This window comes from Rhinolophus hipposideros (genome assembly GCF_964194185.1).
Source record: "Rhinolophus hipposideros genome assembly, chromosome: 8".
In the NCBI taxonomy this organism is placed as follows: domain Eukaryota; kingdom Metazoa; phylum Chordata; class Mammalia; order Chiroptera; family Rhinolophidae; genus Rhinolophus; species Rhinolophus hipposideros.
In genome coordinates this window covers 67,576,304-67,594,972 of record NC_138054.1, presented here as the reverse complement: position 1 = coordinate 67,594,972, position 18,669 = coordinate 67,576,304, and the positions used below count along the sequence as shown (strand labels likewise).

General features: G+C 42.5%; 1 protein-coding gene across 2 annotated transcripts in view; it reads left to right on the top strand.

The window, feature by feature from the left end:
• Nucleotides 1–896: 896 nt before the first annotated feature.
• Nucleotides 897–18,669, top strand: part of SMAP2 (small ArfGAP2) — a 46,490-nt gene continuing 28,717 nt past the window's right edge. The window contains exons 1-2 of one of the 2 annotated variants that reach the window (XM_081055292.1): nucleotides 923–1,436; nucleotides 7,698–7,802. Coding sequence is in view for 1 of the 2 variants with exons in the window: in XM_081055291.1 (XP_080911417.1) it covers nucleotides 1,334–1,436 (103 nt within the window). In the remaining variant the exon portion in view is untranslated. Of the gene's footprint in view, nucleotides 1,437–7,697; nucleotides 7,803–18,669 lie in introns of both variants that reach the window. The other variant, XM_081055291.1, reaches the window with a different exon arrangement.

The window sequence follows — 18,669 nt, the reverse complement described above, 5'->3', positions numbered from 1 at the left end:
AAAACCACAGATTGGATCAGGATGTTTCCTCTCCCCCAGTAAGTGTCTGATACTTAGAAGTTGGTCAGTAACAATTTGCTGAGTGAATGAATGAATGAATGAAAAAATTTGCCAGATGGCAGGGGGTCCCTCACGAAAGAAAAGGACGGTCAACGAGAAATTCTCTAGCAAGGGTGGCTTTGAACAATGTTTAATAATCATTTTTAAGTGGTTGTTTATTTTGTGATATGCTGTGATCAGCCCTTCTCCCCACACTACCCCTCCAAATAACCTTCAGTAAAGCCTGCTGCACAAAACTGCAGTATTTGGGAAGAATTTAAGGAATAAAAGAAGGTGTCTGGACACCAGGCAAAACAATGTCCAAAGATGGCAGTAAATAAAAGAGGAAAGCTAATGAACAGGGGACCAAGAATTCAGTGGACCTGGGCATTCCAAGTGAGAAGTGAGCAGAATCCTCTGAAAATTTGGGGAAGATGTGATGTCCCTCTTATCCTGGATTAGAAGCTTGGGCCCTTTTCTTTGGCTGTTGAAGGAAAGAATAAGCCGGAGGTCTTTGGTATATCCACAACCCACAGGTTACATAAGGGTGAAAAGTGCTTAACTCAGATTAAGGATTATATTACGATAATTCATGTAAAGAGCTTAGCACAGTGCCTGGTACATAGTAAGAGCTCAATAAATGTTCATTGTTTTTCTTCACTTTCTTCCACTCCCTGTACTCCCTTGCTGCCAAGTTCCCATTCATTCTTTTCCAAGGGCATGCAGGGGGCGTGTCCACCCTTCCCTCCGCCCACTCCAAGCCCCGCCCCTCACTTCTGCCCCGATTGGTTCCTTAGACGCGAAGCCCAGGGAAAAGCCCAGTGTGAAGCGGTGGGGGCGGGGCGCATGCGCGGGCTGGGCTGGGTGGAGGTGGAGAGGAAGAGCTGCCGGAAGTAGGCGGCAGAGGTGGTGGCAGAGCAGGCGGCAGCTGCCTGGGAAACCGAGGCGTGAGACTCACTGTCCGCAGACAAGCAGGCCAAGCGGTCGTCTATGAGCCCGGCACCCAGGAGACCCGAGAGTCCCCTTTTCCGGGACTGAAGGTCCCTGGTCCGGCAACTTCCCCTGCACTCCGGCCTTTCCCTAAGCCCGCCAGGGGGCGCCGCACTGAGGGGTTGCAGAGTGGGGGGCGGGCGCCGCTGACCGAAGAAGGGGCGCCGGGCCAGAGGAGAGGGCTCTCCCCCGCTCAGGAGGTGCACCTGGGCGGGGGACCAGGAGTCCTCACCTCCGGACTGAGGCAGCAGTTTCTGGGGGTGAGGAGGGCGCGCTGCCCTCTGCCCCCGCCGGCACCCTGGCCATGACGGGCAAGTCGGTGAAGGACGTGGATCGGTACCAGGCAGTGCTGGCCAACCTGCTGCTGGAGGAGGATAACAAGTTTTGTGCGGACTGCCAGTCTAAAGGTAGCGCATCCTCCCCCGCCCCGGCGGGCGAGGTGGCCTGTGTGGGGAGGGGGTTTCTGGAGCTTAGGCCGCCCTAAATGGTCACCGCGTACTACTCTTGCTGCTGAGCCTGCCGGGTGTTCTGCAGCGCCCATTGGTGCAGGGATTGGTGTGGGGACAGGTTGCGAGGGCGAGTGTGTGTGGGGGTGGGGGTGGCATGGTATGTGCAGGTGAGTGTGTCTGTATTTCAGGGCTCTGAATGAGTTCTGGGCTGTCAGCGGCAGCCCAGCGCTCACAGCCTTCCTCATGCAACGCTGGGGATGAACTGCAGAGAGTGTGTGTGTGTGTGTGTGTGTGTGTGTGTGTGTGTGTGTGACTGTGACAGAGAGAAGGAGAGAGAAGAGAAGGAGAAGGAGGGGGGACGTGAGAAGACGATGGGGAGGAAAAGGGCTTAAATGATTTTTAAAGGTGGTGATTGTTGCTGCCTGCCTTTTGGTTAGCAGCCTCTTAGGTCATTTTACAGGCTTGCTGACATCTGACAGAGTGCTTAGGTGGCTTTCTTCTTCCTGGATATGTACCGCGGGAAACCGCCTTATGCAGTGACACAGTGCGGATTTCTAAACAGCCTAGCTCTGGCTAGGGAGTGCGTTTGAGGCCTAATGTGTGTGTGGTGGTAGAGACTAGCATATTGTGGCTGTAGAGTAGTATGCGTTTAATCACTGGAGAGAAGGAAGCAAGAGATGCATCCAATTTGTTGCTTCCATGGTAATTACCCTTCTAAAGGTGAAATATGATCATTATAAATTGGCAGAGTCATTTAGTCTTTGTTTTCTGTGCCCTCAAGGATTCATGATTTGATCCAATTAAAAATCAGTACGGTAGGAAAGCATGGTTATTACGGAAATGTTTGCACTCAAAATTTATAGATACAAGCATCTATAAATATTTTGTTTTCTAATTTTCATTTCCCAAATTCTTGGGAACGTCATTGGAGGAGTTGAGAAAATTCTTTTTCCTTTGGTTGGGGAGACAGGGATAGTTATATTTTGGGAGCTATTAGTTTACTTCTGTTCATAATACAGTGGATTTGCCAGAGTTGTTTGCCATATAGCATATTGGGCACACAGTATACAACAAGGATTGAAATGTATTTGTATTTATCAACATTGAGAAAGGAAGTACCTGCATAATTGATGCTTTCACCAATTACCTTTTATTTTAGAAAAAACAAGGTTATGTGAGGAGACTAGGGGGATGATACATTGATTTAGACACCTAATAGTATATTTTCGTGCCCTCTACCAATAGATAAATGGCATGTGTCATTAGGAAAGCAGGTCCCCAGACTTCTTTCCTGAAATTTTGCATTAGAAAGAATGCATTTTCAAAAGTACGTTAGAATCAACTTCGGTTGAGTAGGTTAATTTCTTATAGTTGATTCTTGTTAGATCTTGTCCTAGATCTATTGGAAGATTTGTTTTAAAATTTAGTAGTGTATCTCTTGGCTTTACTCTAATTCCCTTGTGTCCTCAGTTGACAGATCTTGAGTCACAGTGAAGCAGCTAGCTGGAGAGAGCCATGTTACATTTGGGGAGTCAGATGCCATTTTGATGATTAATACCACCCCCATCCCCATTTCTCATACTCGTCTTATAGTTACTCATAGTCTAATAAAATATGGCATATGGAAGAGAGAGGTTGATTCATCACTTCTTTCTCCAAATTTTCCATTGCTCTTTATCAATAGCATTACTGGGGATGAGGTAGTAAAACATTAGTTAATTCTTAGTGACAAGTAGTAACTGCTGGCTGGTAAACCTTATTAATTACTGTTGATGGTAGAATCCTGGTTCCTGAAACAATTTCTTTTCTCAAATTAGTTTTACATTTTGACTTGGTGGCTTCAGTCACACGTGGCCATACTATTAAAAATGAGATGACAGTGTGTCACTCATCTTTCAATTCAGTTAATTGTTCATTTGTTGAGGCCTCAGTTTATCCGGTTTGTGAATTATATAGCCCCTTCTACTCTTTCAACCCCTCTCACTCATTTTCCTCCTCCTTTTTCCTGATTTTGGTTGTCATAATGATCATGTAGACAACTGTCATATTATGGAAGGAAGAGACACTTGCATCAATAAAGTTGCCTGTTAGCTGTGGTAAAAAATATATTTATTGGCACGACGAATTTAAAAACTTTTGGCTAAAATGAGACTTGGATTTGAGTTTATTTATCTCTATGTCTTATGTCCATTCTTACTTAGAAAATTGAGAGCTAATTGTATAGGACCTGCTGAGTGATTACTAACCCTTTAATATTAAATCAGATCATGTAGCCCTGGACTGCAGACTTAGGAGCAGGTATTTTTGTAATGTTCCAAAATAACTCTTTGGCAATGACTCTTTAAAAACTTACACTTATTTAAGAATGTTATTATCTTTAGATACACAATTTAAACATCAGAATAGAAAATAAGAATGTACTCTTTATATAGTACAAGTTTTGTTGGTCCTGGGTTTTTAACTCTTGAGCACAAGACTCACCAGTTTCTGGGACCTGTAAGGCATGGAATGATTTCTGTGTGGGAAGCAAAGCTAATTTGACACTGCCTTAAAAAAAACACACACAAAAAAAAACCAACAAAAAACATGCTATGGTTCGCTGTAGGCCCAAGGATGTGGTTTCATCACCACCCCAATTTCTCAAGTTATTGTGACCTTTAGGGTAGATTTTTGGACTGATTTAAATAATAGTAGTGATAGAACAGAGGACAAACATAAAAAATTCCAGATATGTTGATGGTAACTCTACTTAGTTGAGGGCAGGTCCCATTTTGGGATAGACCCTGGGTGGGGTTTACTCTTCCAAGGTTTAGTCTTTAGCTCTGCACTTCCATATTTTATCAGTGTGCCTGAAATAACTCCTTATCAATGTCCTCACAGACTGGTTTAAACTAGACACTATCTTATTTACCATGAAAGGATATACCTTTCTGATGACCTGAATACTTGTGCCCTCTATTGGGACACTCCTTTCTTAGTATCAAGGTTCGTAAAGAATTGAGAGCTGTATAATGAGAAAAGAATTAAAACGAAAGGAATTTGATGGTCTTGAGGAATATTTACTTCAGACTGTGAAATAACACATGGAATTCTGGAGTCTGACAGAAACTTTGCAATAGTTTTTTTCTTTTCCCTTCTGCTACATCCTGCCTCTGAAATGTTTCACCTTGAATCACCTACCCATTGCCTCTGTTCCAGTTCCCTTTGTATAAGGTTGGTGCAAAAGTAATTGCGGTTTAAAAGGTTAAAAATGGCAAAAACGCAATTACTTTTGCACCAACCTAATATATTCTTATATTTAAACTTATATTTTGAAAAGTAGCAGTTTCATGTCGTTCAAAATTCAAAAGGTTCAAAAGGGAATGTGTACAGTGAAAAGTTGTGTTTCTGTCCTTTCCTAGAAGTAACCACTGTTGGCAATTTCTTTTCTTTCTTTTTTTTTTTTTTTTTAAGTGTTTTTCCAGGACCCATCAGCTCCAAGTCAAGTAGTTGTTTCAATCTAGCTGTGGAGGGTGCAGCTCAGAGTGGCCCATGTGGGGATCGAACTGGCAGCCTTGTTAAGAGCACTGCTTTCTAATCAACTGTGCTAACAGCCCGCCCCAGCAATTTCTTATGTGGCTTTTAAGAGATAACATATGCATAGACAAATAACTACATTTAAATATTTTCCTTTGCAGTGCTTTTGTGCAAACAGTAGAGTATTACCCACAATTCATGGCACCTTACATTTTTTAATCAATAGTATAACATGGAGAACATGAAGATTTTCTGTTCCTGCACACTGAGGAGTTTCTTCATTCTTTCGAGATATTTTCTAAGGCTCTACCTAGGCTATCTTGTTTAAATTGAAAGATATGCTTAAGTGATTTGGAAATATCAGCTCTCATTGAAGGCATCTTAGAAAATGTTCTGGGCCCATCCACAGCACATAGAAGCCCCCCTTTCAGGTGGCAAAGAAGCAGAGTAGTGGAAGGGGCTGTAGACTGGATGTTGAAAAATCCAGTTTCACTCCTTTGCTCTGCTTATTTTAGCTTTGTGACTTTCAGCAAGCCACCGAATGTTCTCAGTTTAATTTCCCTCCTTTGAAAAATGAAAGTGCCTCATAAACTAAAATGTTACACAAATGTCAGCATTATTTATTATTATTATTGCTGATCTTATTTATTTTATCTTGATTTTTTTTTTCCTTTACACTTCCTGACTTTATTCCCTTAAATACTCTGGTTACTGGAAGCCACAGTTAGAATGACTCACCCAATTATTCCCTAATCTTTAAGCCAAAACTATTTCCTATATGTGGGGGTTCTGGCATTTTTGTATACTTTATCCTTGAGGATGGTCTCTGGATGTTTCGTGACTCTTCAAACTTGTATGAAAGATTAAAAGAGGGAATCTTTGTATGGAAATTTTTCAATAGTGGTCCTAAATTTTAACTCTGATAAATTAAGCTCTAGCTTTGCTTAACATTTGTTTTCTGTTGATAGCTAAATCGTTGCTTATTAAACATCAGTCCTTAGAATATGAACTTTCCTAGCAAATTTTAATTATTTTAGCTGTGTCTGTGGCACTTTTTGAGAAGTTACATTCCATCAGTTCTAGACAACAGAAGGAGTTTTGCTACCATCTCTAATCCAACACCCTTCTCCAGCCAAGATCAAATAACTTTCTGGGTTTTTACAGCTAAGGCACCTTAACTCTGACAGTCGTCGTTAGCCTGACACAGTTTTACTGAAAGCAATTTATCAAAGTCCCTATTAATTATCTTTTAATATCAACTTGTTAAACCTGTTCCCTGGGAGATACTTTCCTATTCGTTCTCCCTGTACTTTAAATATCCAGTGGCAGTGGGACAGAGAGTACAAAAATGCCATAACTTTTAGGGGGAACTCTTTGCAAGCCTGCAACCTCGCACTACATGTGTTCGTTGAGAAGATATTTCTTAAGCACCTACTTTGTGTCAGACACTGTACCAGGGTATGTAGATTAAAAAATAGGGTTCTTGGTCTCAAGGATTTTACAGTCTAATGGGGAAGCAGTTGTGTAAACAGATAAATGATGCAATGTAGTAATTAGCATTATGGCATTGTGTACAGGACAAAAGAAAGCATTGAAGAGAGCAAACAAGTCTGCCTCAGGAAGTTGTGGCTTCAAAGAGACAAGTAGGCTGTATCTTGAATAATAAGTATGACTTTGCCAGGTGAATTTAGGGAACTTTGCTTTCTGGGCAGAAGAAAAAACGTGCAGAAGCTGCCAGATGTGCTGCATTGTGTGTGTGTGTGTGTGTGTGTATTCTGTAGTATATTTTGACTACATGTTCGGGAGTGGGGAAGGATAAATAAGGTAGGCAGGAACCAATAAGGTTAAAATCCAAGCTCTGTAGATGATTTGCTGTGTGATATTGAGATTATGAATATGCTTTAGCCTCCCTGTCGTGTAAGAAGCCCATACACAGTATTGGAAGTCCACCTGCTACTCCGATGGAATCACAAGTATTGCAGATGTGAAACATTTTCTAATTGTTGAGTAGTAGGAAAGATCTGAGTATTGTGCCCACAAGATCTCCATGGAAGTAGACCTTCATGAGTACTTTAATTATCTTAGAAAAGCCTAGTGGAATGGCAGCAATAGATGTTATGTCATTCCTGGAGTTGACGTTGATTTGGAGGCTGAACATGCTTTCATACTCAAGTAGTCTAAGTACTGCATATTTGATGTGTGCTTGTGGTTCCGCAGTGCTTAGGATGTGTAAACAGGGGGCTGCAGCCTGATCTCTCAGTACACTTCCCCGCAAGTCTATGCTTTCAAGTAAATCAGAAAACTGCTTTCTTTCTGCATTTTTCATCTGATGTCATTGTGGTATGTAGGTGGCAGCTTTCTTGGGCACAGTTGTGTATATAACTGTTCAACCACATGAGTCATTGTGTTTCTATTCTTCTGCGTGAACATTCCATGTTGGAAATAATGTCATGCAATGGGTGACCGCAGCACTTTACTCATGTTCACTGCAGCTGGCTTTGTAGGTTATGTTGATGGAATCTACCTGTGCCGTAGACAAGGGATAAAGTGACTTAGTACATGGACTCAGACTCAATTCCTCCAAATGATGCCCTCCCATGAAAAAGATGCCACGCAAGAATCTGTATAAAACACACGTGTTTTACATCCTAAGCATACAGTGCCTAACTTTTGTTATTATGTCTGCTTAAATCCTCATCACAGTTGTACTTCTGTTTGAGCACAAGTGGCCAGTTTAAGTAGATACTAACTTTGAAGAAGTTCTGTATTGGCTTCTGGAATGACAGTTCAGCATACCACGTTGCAAAGGTAGGAACCAAGTCTGTGTAGCGTAGAACACCCTGAAAGTGAATTCACTTTTGCAGATTCCTTTATTGTTAAAGAAATATTTCCATATTGGTTAATTTTTTTAAATTGTAATTCGTCACAGTTAACATGTCCAACCAGAATGTAAGCTCCATGAGGGCAGGGGTTTTGTGCCTGTTTTATTCACTATAGTATTTTCAGCACCTAGAACAGTGCTTGACACAGATTAGGCTTTCAGTAAATATTTGTTTGAATGAATGAATGGATTTTGTCATCTATAAATCTTTTGTTTCTTATTAGAAGAAATCTTTTACAGGTTACCTGAATATTTGCTTAATTCTTAGGAAAGCTAAATTTTAAAATATATTTTAAAGTCAAGGACCTATCAGGGAAACAGAAACCACGGTAGGTAGTACAAACAGGGTGAATTTAGTATACAGAATCGGTTACACAGATGATACAAGAGCCGAGAAGGTAAAGGGGCTGGTGAGACAACCCAGGGAGTAGCAACACCTGGGAGCTACTATGCCCCTAAGGAAATTAGAAGGTGCTGGTGTTACCAAAGGCCAGAAGCCTGAGCCATCTGGTGTAAGCTAGAAGCATGGAAAGAAGAGCTGTCTGGTGGCAGCTGGAACTCAGACCAAGTAAGAGAGAGAGCATGAATCCTGGCTTCCCCCTCCTGCCTCTTATCAGTTCCTCCCATTGATGGAACTTACCCAGAAATCAGTTGGCAAGGGAGCCTGGGAGATGTAGTTCCCTGTGATAGAGTGGATCCAAGTGGAAACTGGCAAAGCATTTTTAAAAAATCTCCAAGATGTAATTCTTTCTCCTTATAAGTAAATAGTTGAGTTATTTTGGACAAGAGATGTCGCGCGGGGCGTCCGGCGGGGTGTCAGGTGGGGTCTCAGCTCCCGCTCCCCACATAAGAACGCAGGACATGGTGAGGCCAAACAGGAACACTCACAGAGCCATAAGTAGGGGAGTCATGTCACTATATTCTCACCGGCGGCATCCGCCTCTCTGCAATCCGCTCTTGCTAGCCCCCATTTCTTTTTCTGCTAGCGCAGCCACGGCAGTTATATTAGTGGCCAATGGCTTACCGGTTACAGCTGACGGCCAACTAGCCACAGCTGATGGCCATCTGATCACAGTTGATGGCCATTTACTACCCAAGCCAGCACCTTTCTATGTGAGGCCGAGAGCCTGGAAACTGCTTTTTGGGGCTCTGTCCCCACAAAAGATAAGAAGGATTTTCAGGCAGATACAAACTTGGGTGCTTCTAAAAAGGATCTCAACAGTTGCTAAAACAATAATTACTCCCAGGAAGTAATGAAACAACTTAGTCATTGCCTATATAATTAGGACGTGTGACTAGGAAAATTGGCTTCTGTGGAATCTGTATTTGACTGTTGGTTGCTGCCAGGAGCGATTTATCATTTTGTTACTCAGAAAATACGTTTTCTCTTTGTCAATTCTGGGAAGCCTTAGGTAGGATGTATATTCATCAAGCTTGTCCCATCTACCACTTGGAAGACTTGCATTAGTAACACAGACGTACGAGAAGAGTTCTGAGGATTACAGCCTTAAAACATGGTACAGATTAGTTTTTCCTTAATAGTTAAGGTAATGCAGTGGAGCAGATTCGCCTTGTGCCACATGTCATTTTAACTAGTCTTAATTGGTTTGTTTGTTCCCCCTCCCCGCCAACTTCAGATAGGTTAGCACTGGGGAAGGGAGGTCAGGTCACTGGCTCTACTTTCTTCTATCCTGGACCTGAAAAGTATTTTGTCTTGTAAGGAAGGTTGCTGCTGCTCAGTTTAAAGGCAAAGCTTCTCAAATTATTGCTACTAGTTTTCTTCTTGATTATAAAGTATTTAATGAGTTACAGGATATAAGTTCAGCACTTTCTAGAAGTGCTTTTTTTGTCAATCAGGTCACCTGCCTTCGGGCCCCTGCCACGTTAATGGAATTGGTGGAACTAGGCCAGCAAAAGTTTTCAGTGGAGTGTGAGTATATTTGCTTTTAGGCTGTTCTTTTCCACAGAGGCCACGGATAAGGGATCCTCGTTGTTTGAGTAAAGTTACCAACTGTAAAAATTGCATAGGTTTCATTGTTTTTCTCTTTTCTCCAAAAGTTAATTTCCTTTTGGCAGGTATTACTATAATTCCAGATGTAATTAAAAAGCAATTTGGTATTCTAAAAAGTGTATCAAACTGCTTTCCAGAATACCAGTTCTTTTCAGCCAGTCCATTTCAACTTAAGAGGTCAATCTATGCATTTTTGAAGCCTCGTGTTTAATAAGTACAATATTTCACATTGTAGTTGACTCTTCCATTTCTAAACTTTCTCCTTCCCCACCCCACTCTTCTGGATCCTGTATTTCCCCACAGGCTGTGTTGATGGCTGCACTGCAGGTCCCTCCCCACTGGAAAACCCCAGAGATGAGCCAAATCTGCCTTCAGCAGTGGCCATCCATCAGGGGAAGGTTGCCCTGGTGCCTGTCTTCAGTTTGTCCAGCATTCCTGTTATCCCCCTCTCCCCCGTCCTCCCTCATGTGTGGCTGAAACTTGCCCTAGAATCCCACCTTTGTAATAGGGTTTTATTATTGTTGCTTCTTTTCATTTCCCCCCCAATTTGTATATTTCCTATGGGTATTCTGGTTTGCTTTTAAGTAAATGTAATATGTAAATATGGTTGTAAATATGGTTTGTAAATATGGTTTATTGAGGGAATACTGGATTTCATAAGCCCGTTTTGAAAAATGCTTTGTTGATTTTTTTGTTTGTTTTTTAATTCAAGTCAGAACTTTCATAAAGAAATTTCTTAATCCAAAGCAGTGAGAACTGGATTCCTCAGGCTTCCTGTCATTTCTCCTCACCCAAAACACAAATGTGCAACAGTCTCATTTTTTGAAAAGAGTAAAGCAAATATAGGAGAAAGAGAGACCTATTCTCAGCTGTAGCTGAGAAGCCTGCCCTAGCGTAGTGATTTGAGAGAAAAGAACACCTTTTCTTTTCTTTTCTTCCAAATAGCCATGTAGTCTTTTGCGATAGATTTAGTGATGGAAAGACCATAAATCTCCAAGCCTCTACCGCAGTTAACATCTTAAATGTGGGTTTACACATTACTCATACGACGTTACTTCCTCAAGTGCACACGAAGTAAATTTTGTTATTTAACTTCTTCCTCTTTTCTTGTCTCGCTGGAAGTCCCCAGTGTGTGAATTTAGAAATAAGTTCTCTAGTGTTTCAAGCCTTGAGTTGAAGAGTGTCTTCATATTGTTTAGATGGTTGTTCTGGTTCTTATGCCTTCAAAAAATAAATTCTTACAGAATTTTCTATGTGAGCTGGGAACATCTTTTGCTATAGTATAAAGCTCGTGAGGGAGGGGATGTTACTGTCTTTTTCTTGTTGATACTTTACCACTAGGGTTATCACTGACACAAGCCCTCCTATGAGAAATAGGAAGGAAACTCCCTGTTTTTACCACGAGGCTTTTGTTCAAAATAGCTGTAAACAGCAGAGCTAATGGAAACCAATTTAAGTGTGATAGCTAATTTGAGAAGGAATTAAAAGATTCAGCTCTTCTGCTATGTTGAAAGCATTTTCACTGAAAGAATAGCTGTTCAGAACTGGGGATTTTGTCTCTCTGAAGGTGGTCACGTGGAATTTGGTTACAAGAACTATTTTAGAGCAAGGAGAATTTTGAGAAAGGCCTTTCCTGTAGAGGGAATGCTATATTGTTCCCAGCTTGTATGTGAGAGAAAGTGTCACTAAATGCAGCAATAGAATCAGGAAGACTCCAGACCAGCTCCTCTGAGCATTCGGACTTGGTTCTAAGCTTAGTCCGTGAATAGAAGCAGCTTGACACAAGTGACTCAAATCAAGGGTCCATATTGTGGGCAGAGTAAAAATAGGGCTCAGTTTCATTAGACTTCATATGTATTTATGGGGAAAAAAGATTTGTTACCATAGGAACAGACTCCCAGACCAGTTTTTTGTCTTGTGGAATTTTGGGGGGTGGGGAAGCTGGAAAGTCCGTGTGCTTATGAGCTAAACATCGTTAAATGTGATTTCTTTAAAAAGCAAAAACTTTATTTTTTCTGATTATGAAAATTATTCATGTCTGTGATAAAAATCATTGGGAAGAATGAAGTATAATGATGCAGAAGATACTGCCCAGAATCCAAACCACCCATTTTTTTTTGAATGTTTTTTTTTTATAGTTTTATTTTATTTTATTTTATTTTTACATCCCTCACACCGTGAACCCCCCTCCCCCCATCCACCACCACCCCGACCTCACACCGAGCCATCACATTATACACATAAAATTATAGTTGGCATTCATTAATGTCCAGCCTCTGGTGTACAATGCCATGACCAGGCATCCACAGCATCCCTGAGGTGTTCTCCCAAACAGGACACATGTCCATCAGACACTTAACAAAATCCCCAAACACTATTGAATAAGTTCCCCAAAGTAATTCTCAAAAAACCCTGAGGCCATCCTGTGGTCACCAGCCGCCCCCCAATCCCTTCACCCTTCCCCCCATCCCCAACCCCCTCCCCCCCGCCCATCTAACAACTCTCGGTTTTTTGTGTCCCCAAAACTGTTTCTGATTAGTTCATACACATATTCTTTTCTTTAGATTCTGCATATAAGTGAGATCATATGGTACTTGTCTTTCTCTTTCTGACTTATTTCACTTAACATAATGTTCTCTAGATCCATCCATGTTGTTGCAAATGATAAGATTTCTTTCTTCTTTATGGCTGCATAATTCTCCATTGTATAAATGTACCACAGCTTCTTAATCCAGTCATCTACCGATGGGCATTTCGGTTGTTTCCATGTCTTGGCTATTGTGTAAAGTGCTGCAATAAACATAGGAGTGCATACAGATTTTTGAATTGGAATTTTGGATTTCTCCGGGTAGATGCCTAGGAGTGGAATTACTGGATCATAGGGTAGTTCTATCTTCAGATTCCTGAGATACCTCCATACTGTTTTCCATAGTGGCTGCACTAATCTCCAATCCCACCAACAGTGCACTAGCCTTCCCTTTTCTCCACATCCGAGCCAGCATTTGTTGTTTGTTGATTTATTGATGATAGCCATTTTGACTGGGGTGAGGTGGTATCTCATTGTGGTTTTTATTTGCATTTCTCTGATGGTTAGTGAGGTTGAGTATTTCTTCATATGTCTTCTTGCCTTCTGTATGTCCTTTTTAGAAAAATGTCTCCTCAAGTCCTCTGCCCATTTTTTAATTGGGTTGTTTGTTTTTTTGGAGTTGAGTAAGTTTTTTATAGATTTGTGATATTAATCCCTTATCAGATATATCATTGGCAAATATCTTTTCCCATTCAGTAGGATCCCTTTTTGTTTTATTGATGGTTTCCTTTGCTGTGAAAAAACTTTTTAGTTTGATGTAATCCCACATGTTTATTTTTTCTCTTACTTCCCTCGAGTGAGGGGATATATCAGTGAAAATCTTACTCCGGGTAATGTCCATGAAGTTTCTTCCTATATTTTCTTCAAGATATTTTATGCAAACCACCCATTTTTTACTTGAGCTTATAGCATAATATTTTTTTTATCATTGTTATTTTGCTTAACATTTATCATAAGCTTTCTTATAACATTAAAAACATTTAAACACCTTTAATATATTCCATCATTTCAATATGTCATACTTAACTCTTGCCCAGTTGTTGGATATTTTGGGTTTGTAGTTTTTCAGTATTGTAAATAATAGTGCAGTGTAAATTTTGTGTTGCTGTTCGACTGCTGGGTGTTCAAAGTTGAGTAGTCGTGTGGGTCCTCTAATAGGAAAATGTTGTCAGGGAGCCCTCCAGGTTGAGCCCATGCAGAGATGGTCTCGCTGTGGGGCAGTCATTCGGAACTGCTTCTCGGCAGTGGACATCTGCTGAGGCAAGGAGTAGAGAGCTGCAGAGAATCCTGGCTTGACCATAGGAACAGTTTTATGGGACATGATCGCAGCAAGAGGGGCCAAAATACATTCTTAAATCTCATGCCCAATCTGCCACATTATATACTTGGTACGTGGAAGTATTGTTGTGCCATCGATCAGCATCTTATGTTGTTCGTACAGCCCTCCTGCACTGAAATCCAGTTCACTGGGAAGGTAGATTAGAGGCCCTCCGTTGGGAGAAAGGGGATAATAGCTACTGCATTTTTTCAAGGGCTTTCTTTAGATTGGAAATTCCGTGAAGACTGTCCTGTTAATATCTGTATCCCGAATGCACGGTGTCTGGCACACAGTATCTAACATCTCCATCATAAATGCTATTGTTCTATTAACGTGTGTTCAGATCATATTCTTTTTTGTTTTGCTTTTTGAGTCACCTTCATGCTGTTAACTCAGATATTTGAAGATCTGTGACGAGTCCAGGAAGCTGAGCAGGTAAATCTCGTGGTGGCTTTGCAGTACTTGATTCTTTGCGCCATTTCTTTTGTGTGCCTCTCGCATCTGTGCCGCATTGCAAACTGGAGCCAGTCACAAAGCTAGTACTCTGCCCTGTCAGTAGGAGGTTTTAGTGTGACACATCATCTGGGGAAAATGTAGCATGGGCTGTTATACAGGAGGCTGAAATAGCAATCCTTTAGGCTTTTTGTGGGATGGGACTAAATATTTAGACACTGTTCTCAGGTGCCGTAGAAATGAATAATAACCTTGCAGCCACATTAGAAGCTGTCCTTATTCCCATTGGAATAGGTTTATTTAATTTGAAGAACCTTGCTTTGGCTCTTTTGAAGCTGCAATTTTTTTCCTAGAGACCTGCCCTGCATTTACCTACACAATGTTCCCTTTGCAGGATCTTTCTAGTCATGTGGCTGGCATCGTTGCCCCACCCCCTTGCACCATACTTTCTGACCTAGACTTCATTTTACCCAATTTTGAAACACCTAGTTTTGAAACACTGCAGGGAATGTTTTCTCTTTGAAAGGGCAAACCTCCACCTTTTGCTCTCCTCCCTTAAGCCAGGACTGTTTTGATGACTAATATTCAACATGCCACTGGACTAACCATCTGTACTTTGATCCCAGAATTCATTTCTGTTATGCTGTTTGTTTAGAAATGAAAGTTCTCTGGCTTGTTTGGATACGGTTGTGATTCAGTTAACCTGGCACTGATTTTCCGTGTTTGCCAGTGGTTGGGGCTCCTCTGATGTATGAGGAAAGCTGCTGCACGCCCGCTGTGTGGAGGGAAGTTCACACGTCCATGGTCTTGCACAAGGGTTCGTTTGCTGACTTATTTGCTGTAAAGCCTGAGTGAAGGGCATGAACTTCCCCTGAAATAATTGAAAAGCATTTTCTGCCTGGCCACTTGCTCTTGAGTTCTAGTGTGTGACACCCTTCTCCACTTCTGGGTTTCCTTTGAGGAAGAGGGATGTTGACTGGAAGTGATGTGTGAGCCTTCGCGTACAATCTTCAGTGTGGGGCTTCCCAGCAGCAGAGAGTGAATTGGATGTTGTAATAGAAAAGAGCACCGAAAGAACAGGGTATCAATTCAGCGACCATTTTTGAGATCTATTAATACCACGTATAATACACATTGCGGGTTATAAAGATGATTCTAATTCCAGTCCAGCTGATGATTTCTTCTATGACCTAGGGTAAATGACCCTGACCCCTCTGGGCCTTAGTTTCTCCAACTGTGCTTGATCTAGATAATCCTTAAGATTCTTTCCAATTTTGGAATCCTGTACTCTAAATTGTTACAGAACAAGAGGAGACTTTCCCACAGAATTGGTTTATTCTTATATCTCACATGCTCCAAACTAAATGTCTTAAAAATGGTTCCTGTAGATCAGGGCTTCCCAACCTCAGCACGCTTGACATTTTGGATACTTCTTTGTTGTGGGGGCAGTCCTGTGCATTGCAGGATGTTTAGCAGCAGTCCTGGTCGCTGCCCACTAGATGCCTAGCACTCCCCACCTCCTGCCAGTTGTGACAACTAAAATGGCTCCAGACATTGACATTGCCCCTTGGGAAAATTGCTTCAGTTGAAACCACTGCTCTAAAGGGAAAAGAGTGGTACTGTTTCAAGGTGGGCTATTTTTAATATCCATTTTTATATTGTTCCTCTTCTGCTTATTGCCTATGTTAGGCTTGGAGGACCAAGTCTTATTGGTTCGTGGCCATGTCCCCCTTCTTTAGTAGTTTCTTCTAACGATGTGCATTCCCCAACTGGGCAGGCTCACTTTGCATCTTCAGGTTTTTTTCTTCTTCAGAATAGATACTGGTGGTTGCAAAGAGGAAGTTAAAGCTTTAACTTGAAGCAGTGTTAAAAATGTAAAGAACTAAGTGTCCCCAGGGAGGAAAGAAAGTGACTTCTAAAGTTTTCCCCAGTCCATCAAGAGGATGGTCCTTAGCCACGAGCCTGAGTGCAGCTTACAGAAGCAGTTTTTCAAGATTGGAAAGGGTGAAGCCTTGGCATTCCTGTCCTTCACTGAAGCCATGTCGTTCATTCCTGGGTCTGTCCTGTGGTCCAACTCGTCTTCCTGATGTGTGTCTGCTTAGGGCTGAACCTCAAGATAGGGCTCCGGCAGGGCGTCATTACTCCTCTCCAGGACACCTTTTCTTCCTTCAGGAAACATACAAAACTGCTCACAGGTACCTGCTCCCATCAATTACCCTGATTTCACTGAGACTCCAGTCCAGCCCTGGTCTATAACCTCTGCTTAGCCCCTTTCACCCTGCAGACCTCCAACCTTGATCCAGATTCAATGTTTCCTCCAGCGGTTGCCTTTTTGCTCATGTTCCTGTGCGGCCTCTTCGTCATTCAACCTTCAGGCTTCTACTACGTCAAACTGCTGAATGACCACTGGGTGATCCTTCCCGTGATCATCATTCTCACACTTGAAAACATGGCCGTGGGCTGGGCCTACGGAGCCAGGAGGTGATCGCTTGGGTCTCTAGGGAAGGCTGACCCCTTTCTTGTTGCCTCAGTTCTCACTCAACTAGAGTGACATAGGTACCCTTAACTTCAGGGCCTTCTGAGAAACCTTTTTATTCATTCATTTATTGAACATATTTATTGAGTGCTTAATATGTGCCGGGCACTCTTTCAGTCATCAGGGATACAGCATTGAAGAAAACAAGCATCCCATCCTCCACCGCTTTACATTCTCGTGGTGGAGAAGACACTAACCAAGTGAACAAATAAAACTGTCAGGTGGGGATAATGGACAGGAGAAACCAAAAGACATCAAGAGTGGGATCCCGGTGGCGCAGATCCGGGATGCTTGGATCCGGGAGGCGGGGACCCGGGGTGCCTGGGTCCAGAAAACAGAGAGCTCGGGAGCCTGAGTCTGGGGGCCAGGAGACAGAGCCCCAGGAAGAGGGGAACCAGACCCTTGGGTTCGGGAGGGGAGGTCCAGGTCTCTGGATGCGGAAGGCCGTGGTCCAGGACCCAGGAAGGTAGCCGCTGTTACACAGAGGTACCCTCAGAAGAGCGCCCCGTGGCTCTAAGCCCGAGATTAAGGACAGGAGCGAGGCTTGAGAAGGCGGGGACCGGTCTCAGGGTGCTGATTGGCTGCAGCACGTTCAGAGCCCCGCCTTGAGAGCGAGGGGAGGGGTGAGGCGAGAATTGGGCCAAGTCCCCATAGAAGGCAGAATAACAATGGCCATATCCCGGGGCGGGGTTTACGCGGGACCGCTGGAAAGTGGCGGGGAGATGAAAAGACTCATTTTCCCGCTAAACGAATTGGACTGTGGGTTGGGGCAGTTAAGCCACAACGGTTACCTGACGCGCGCTAGGGTCTCTAGAAAGTGCAGCGGAACCGCTCATTTTCAAATCACCTCCCCCTGGAACTAATTCCCTTCCGCCCTAAATTCGGTCTTTTATCACGCCTTGAAAACGCACATCCCCTACATGATTGGTGTAAGAGATTCAGTTATTTGTTAAATGAGATGGAGTTATGTGTTTAATAATGTGAATAATTTTTAAAATAAATGTTCCCAGTTCAGAAAAAAAAAGAAAAGAAGGTGACTTCTAGTCAAACAAGTTGGCACCTGTTATCTAAAGTGAGGTTATGAAAAATGGGAAATTAGTTCAGTTGTAATGTCAAGTTGGGAAATACCAGGTCCACCTAGCAGACTTTGAAATGATTGCCTAGCTGTTAGCTCAGCAATCCTCTCCCTATCCTGCTGTTAGCCGCTGAGAGTGACTGAAATGTATTAGCTCTCTTATGAGATCTAATTTTTATATTAATACTTGTTATGTTTGCTATAAAATGTCAGTTTTAGATTGGTTAACTTTGCATTTGACCCAACCTCTTTTAACCCACTTTTTTATTTTAAAATTGGGGAACAATGTGTTTCTCAAGGGCTCATCAGCTCCAAGTCATTGTCTTCAATCTAGTTGTGGAGGGCACAGCTCATTGGCCCATGCGGGAATTGAACCGGCAACCCTGTTGTTCAGAGCTTGCACTCTAACTGACTGAGCCATCAGGCTGCCCTGGGTTGGGTGCAGAGTGATGCTGTTGACTGATTGGGGTAGAGTGTTTTCTGTGAACATCCTTGCGGAGGTGTTCTGGGACCCCGAAACCATGATGAAGCTGACACATGAGCATGTGTCAGTTCCTAGCCCTTGGTCCCGGCAAGCTCTGGGTTCCATTCCAGCTGAGCCTTTGCTGGAGTAATTGGTCACATAGAGCCTTCAAGCCAAACAGTTGTTTGTACTGAGATAGTTTTGCCGTTTAGCACCTAACGAAATAATCTCCTTCCTGCCCCTAAAGAAAGCAGCTATTTTTCATTTCCTCCCTCCCCTTTTCAGAGAAGCCATGTCTCAGCCACTACTCTTCTAGCTTATTCATGAATGCTTTAAGCAGGGTCTTCGTGC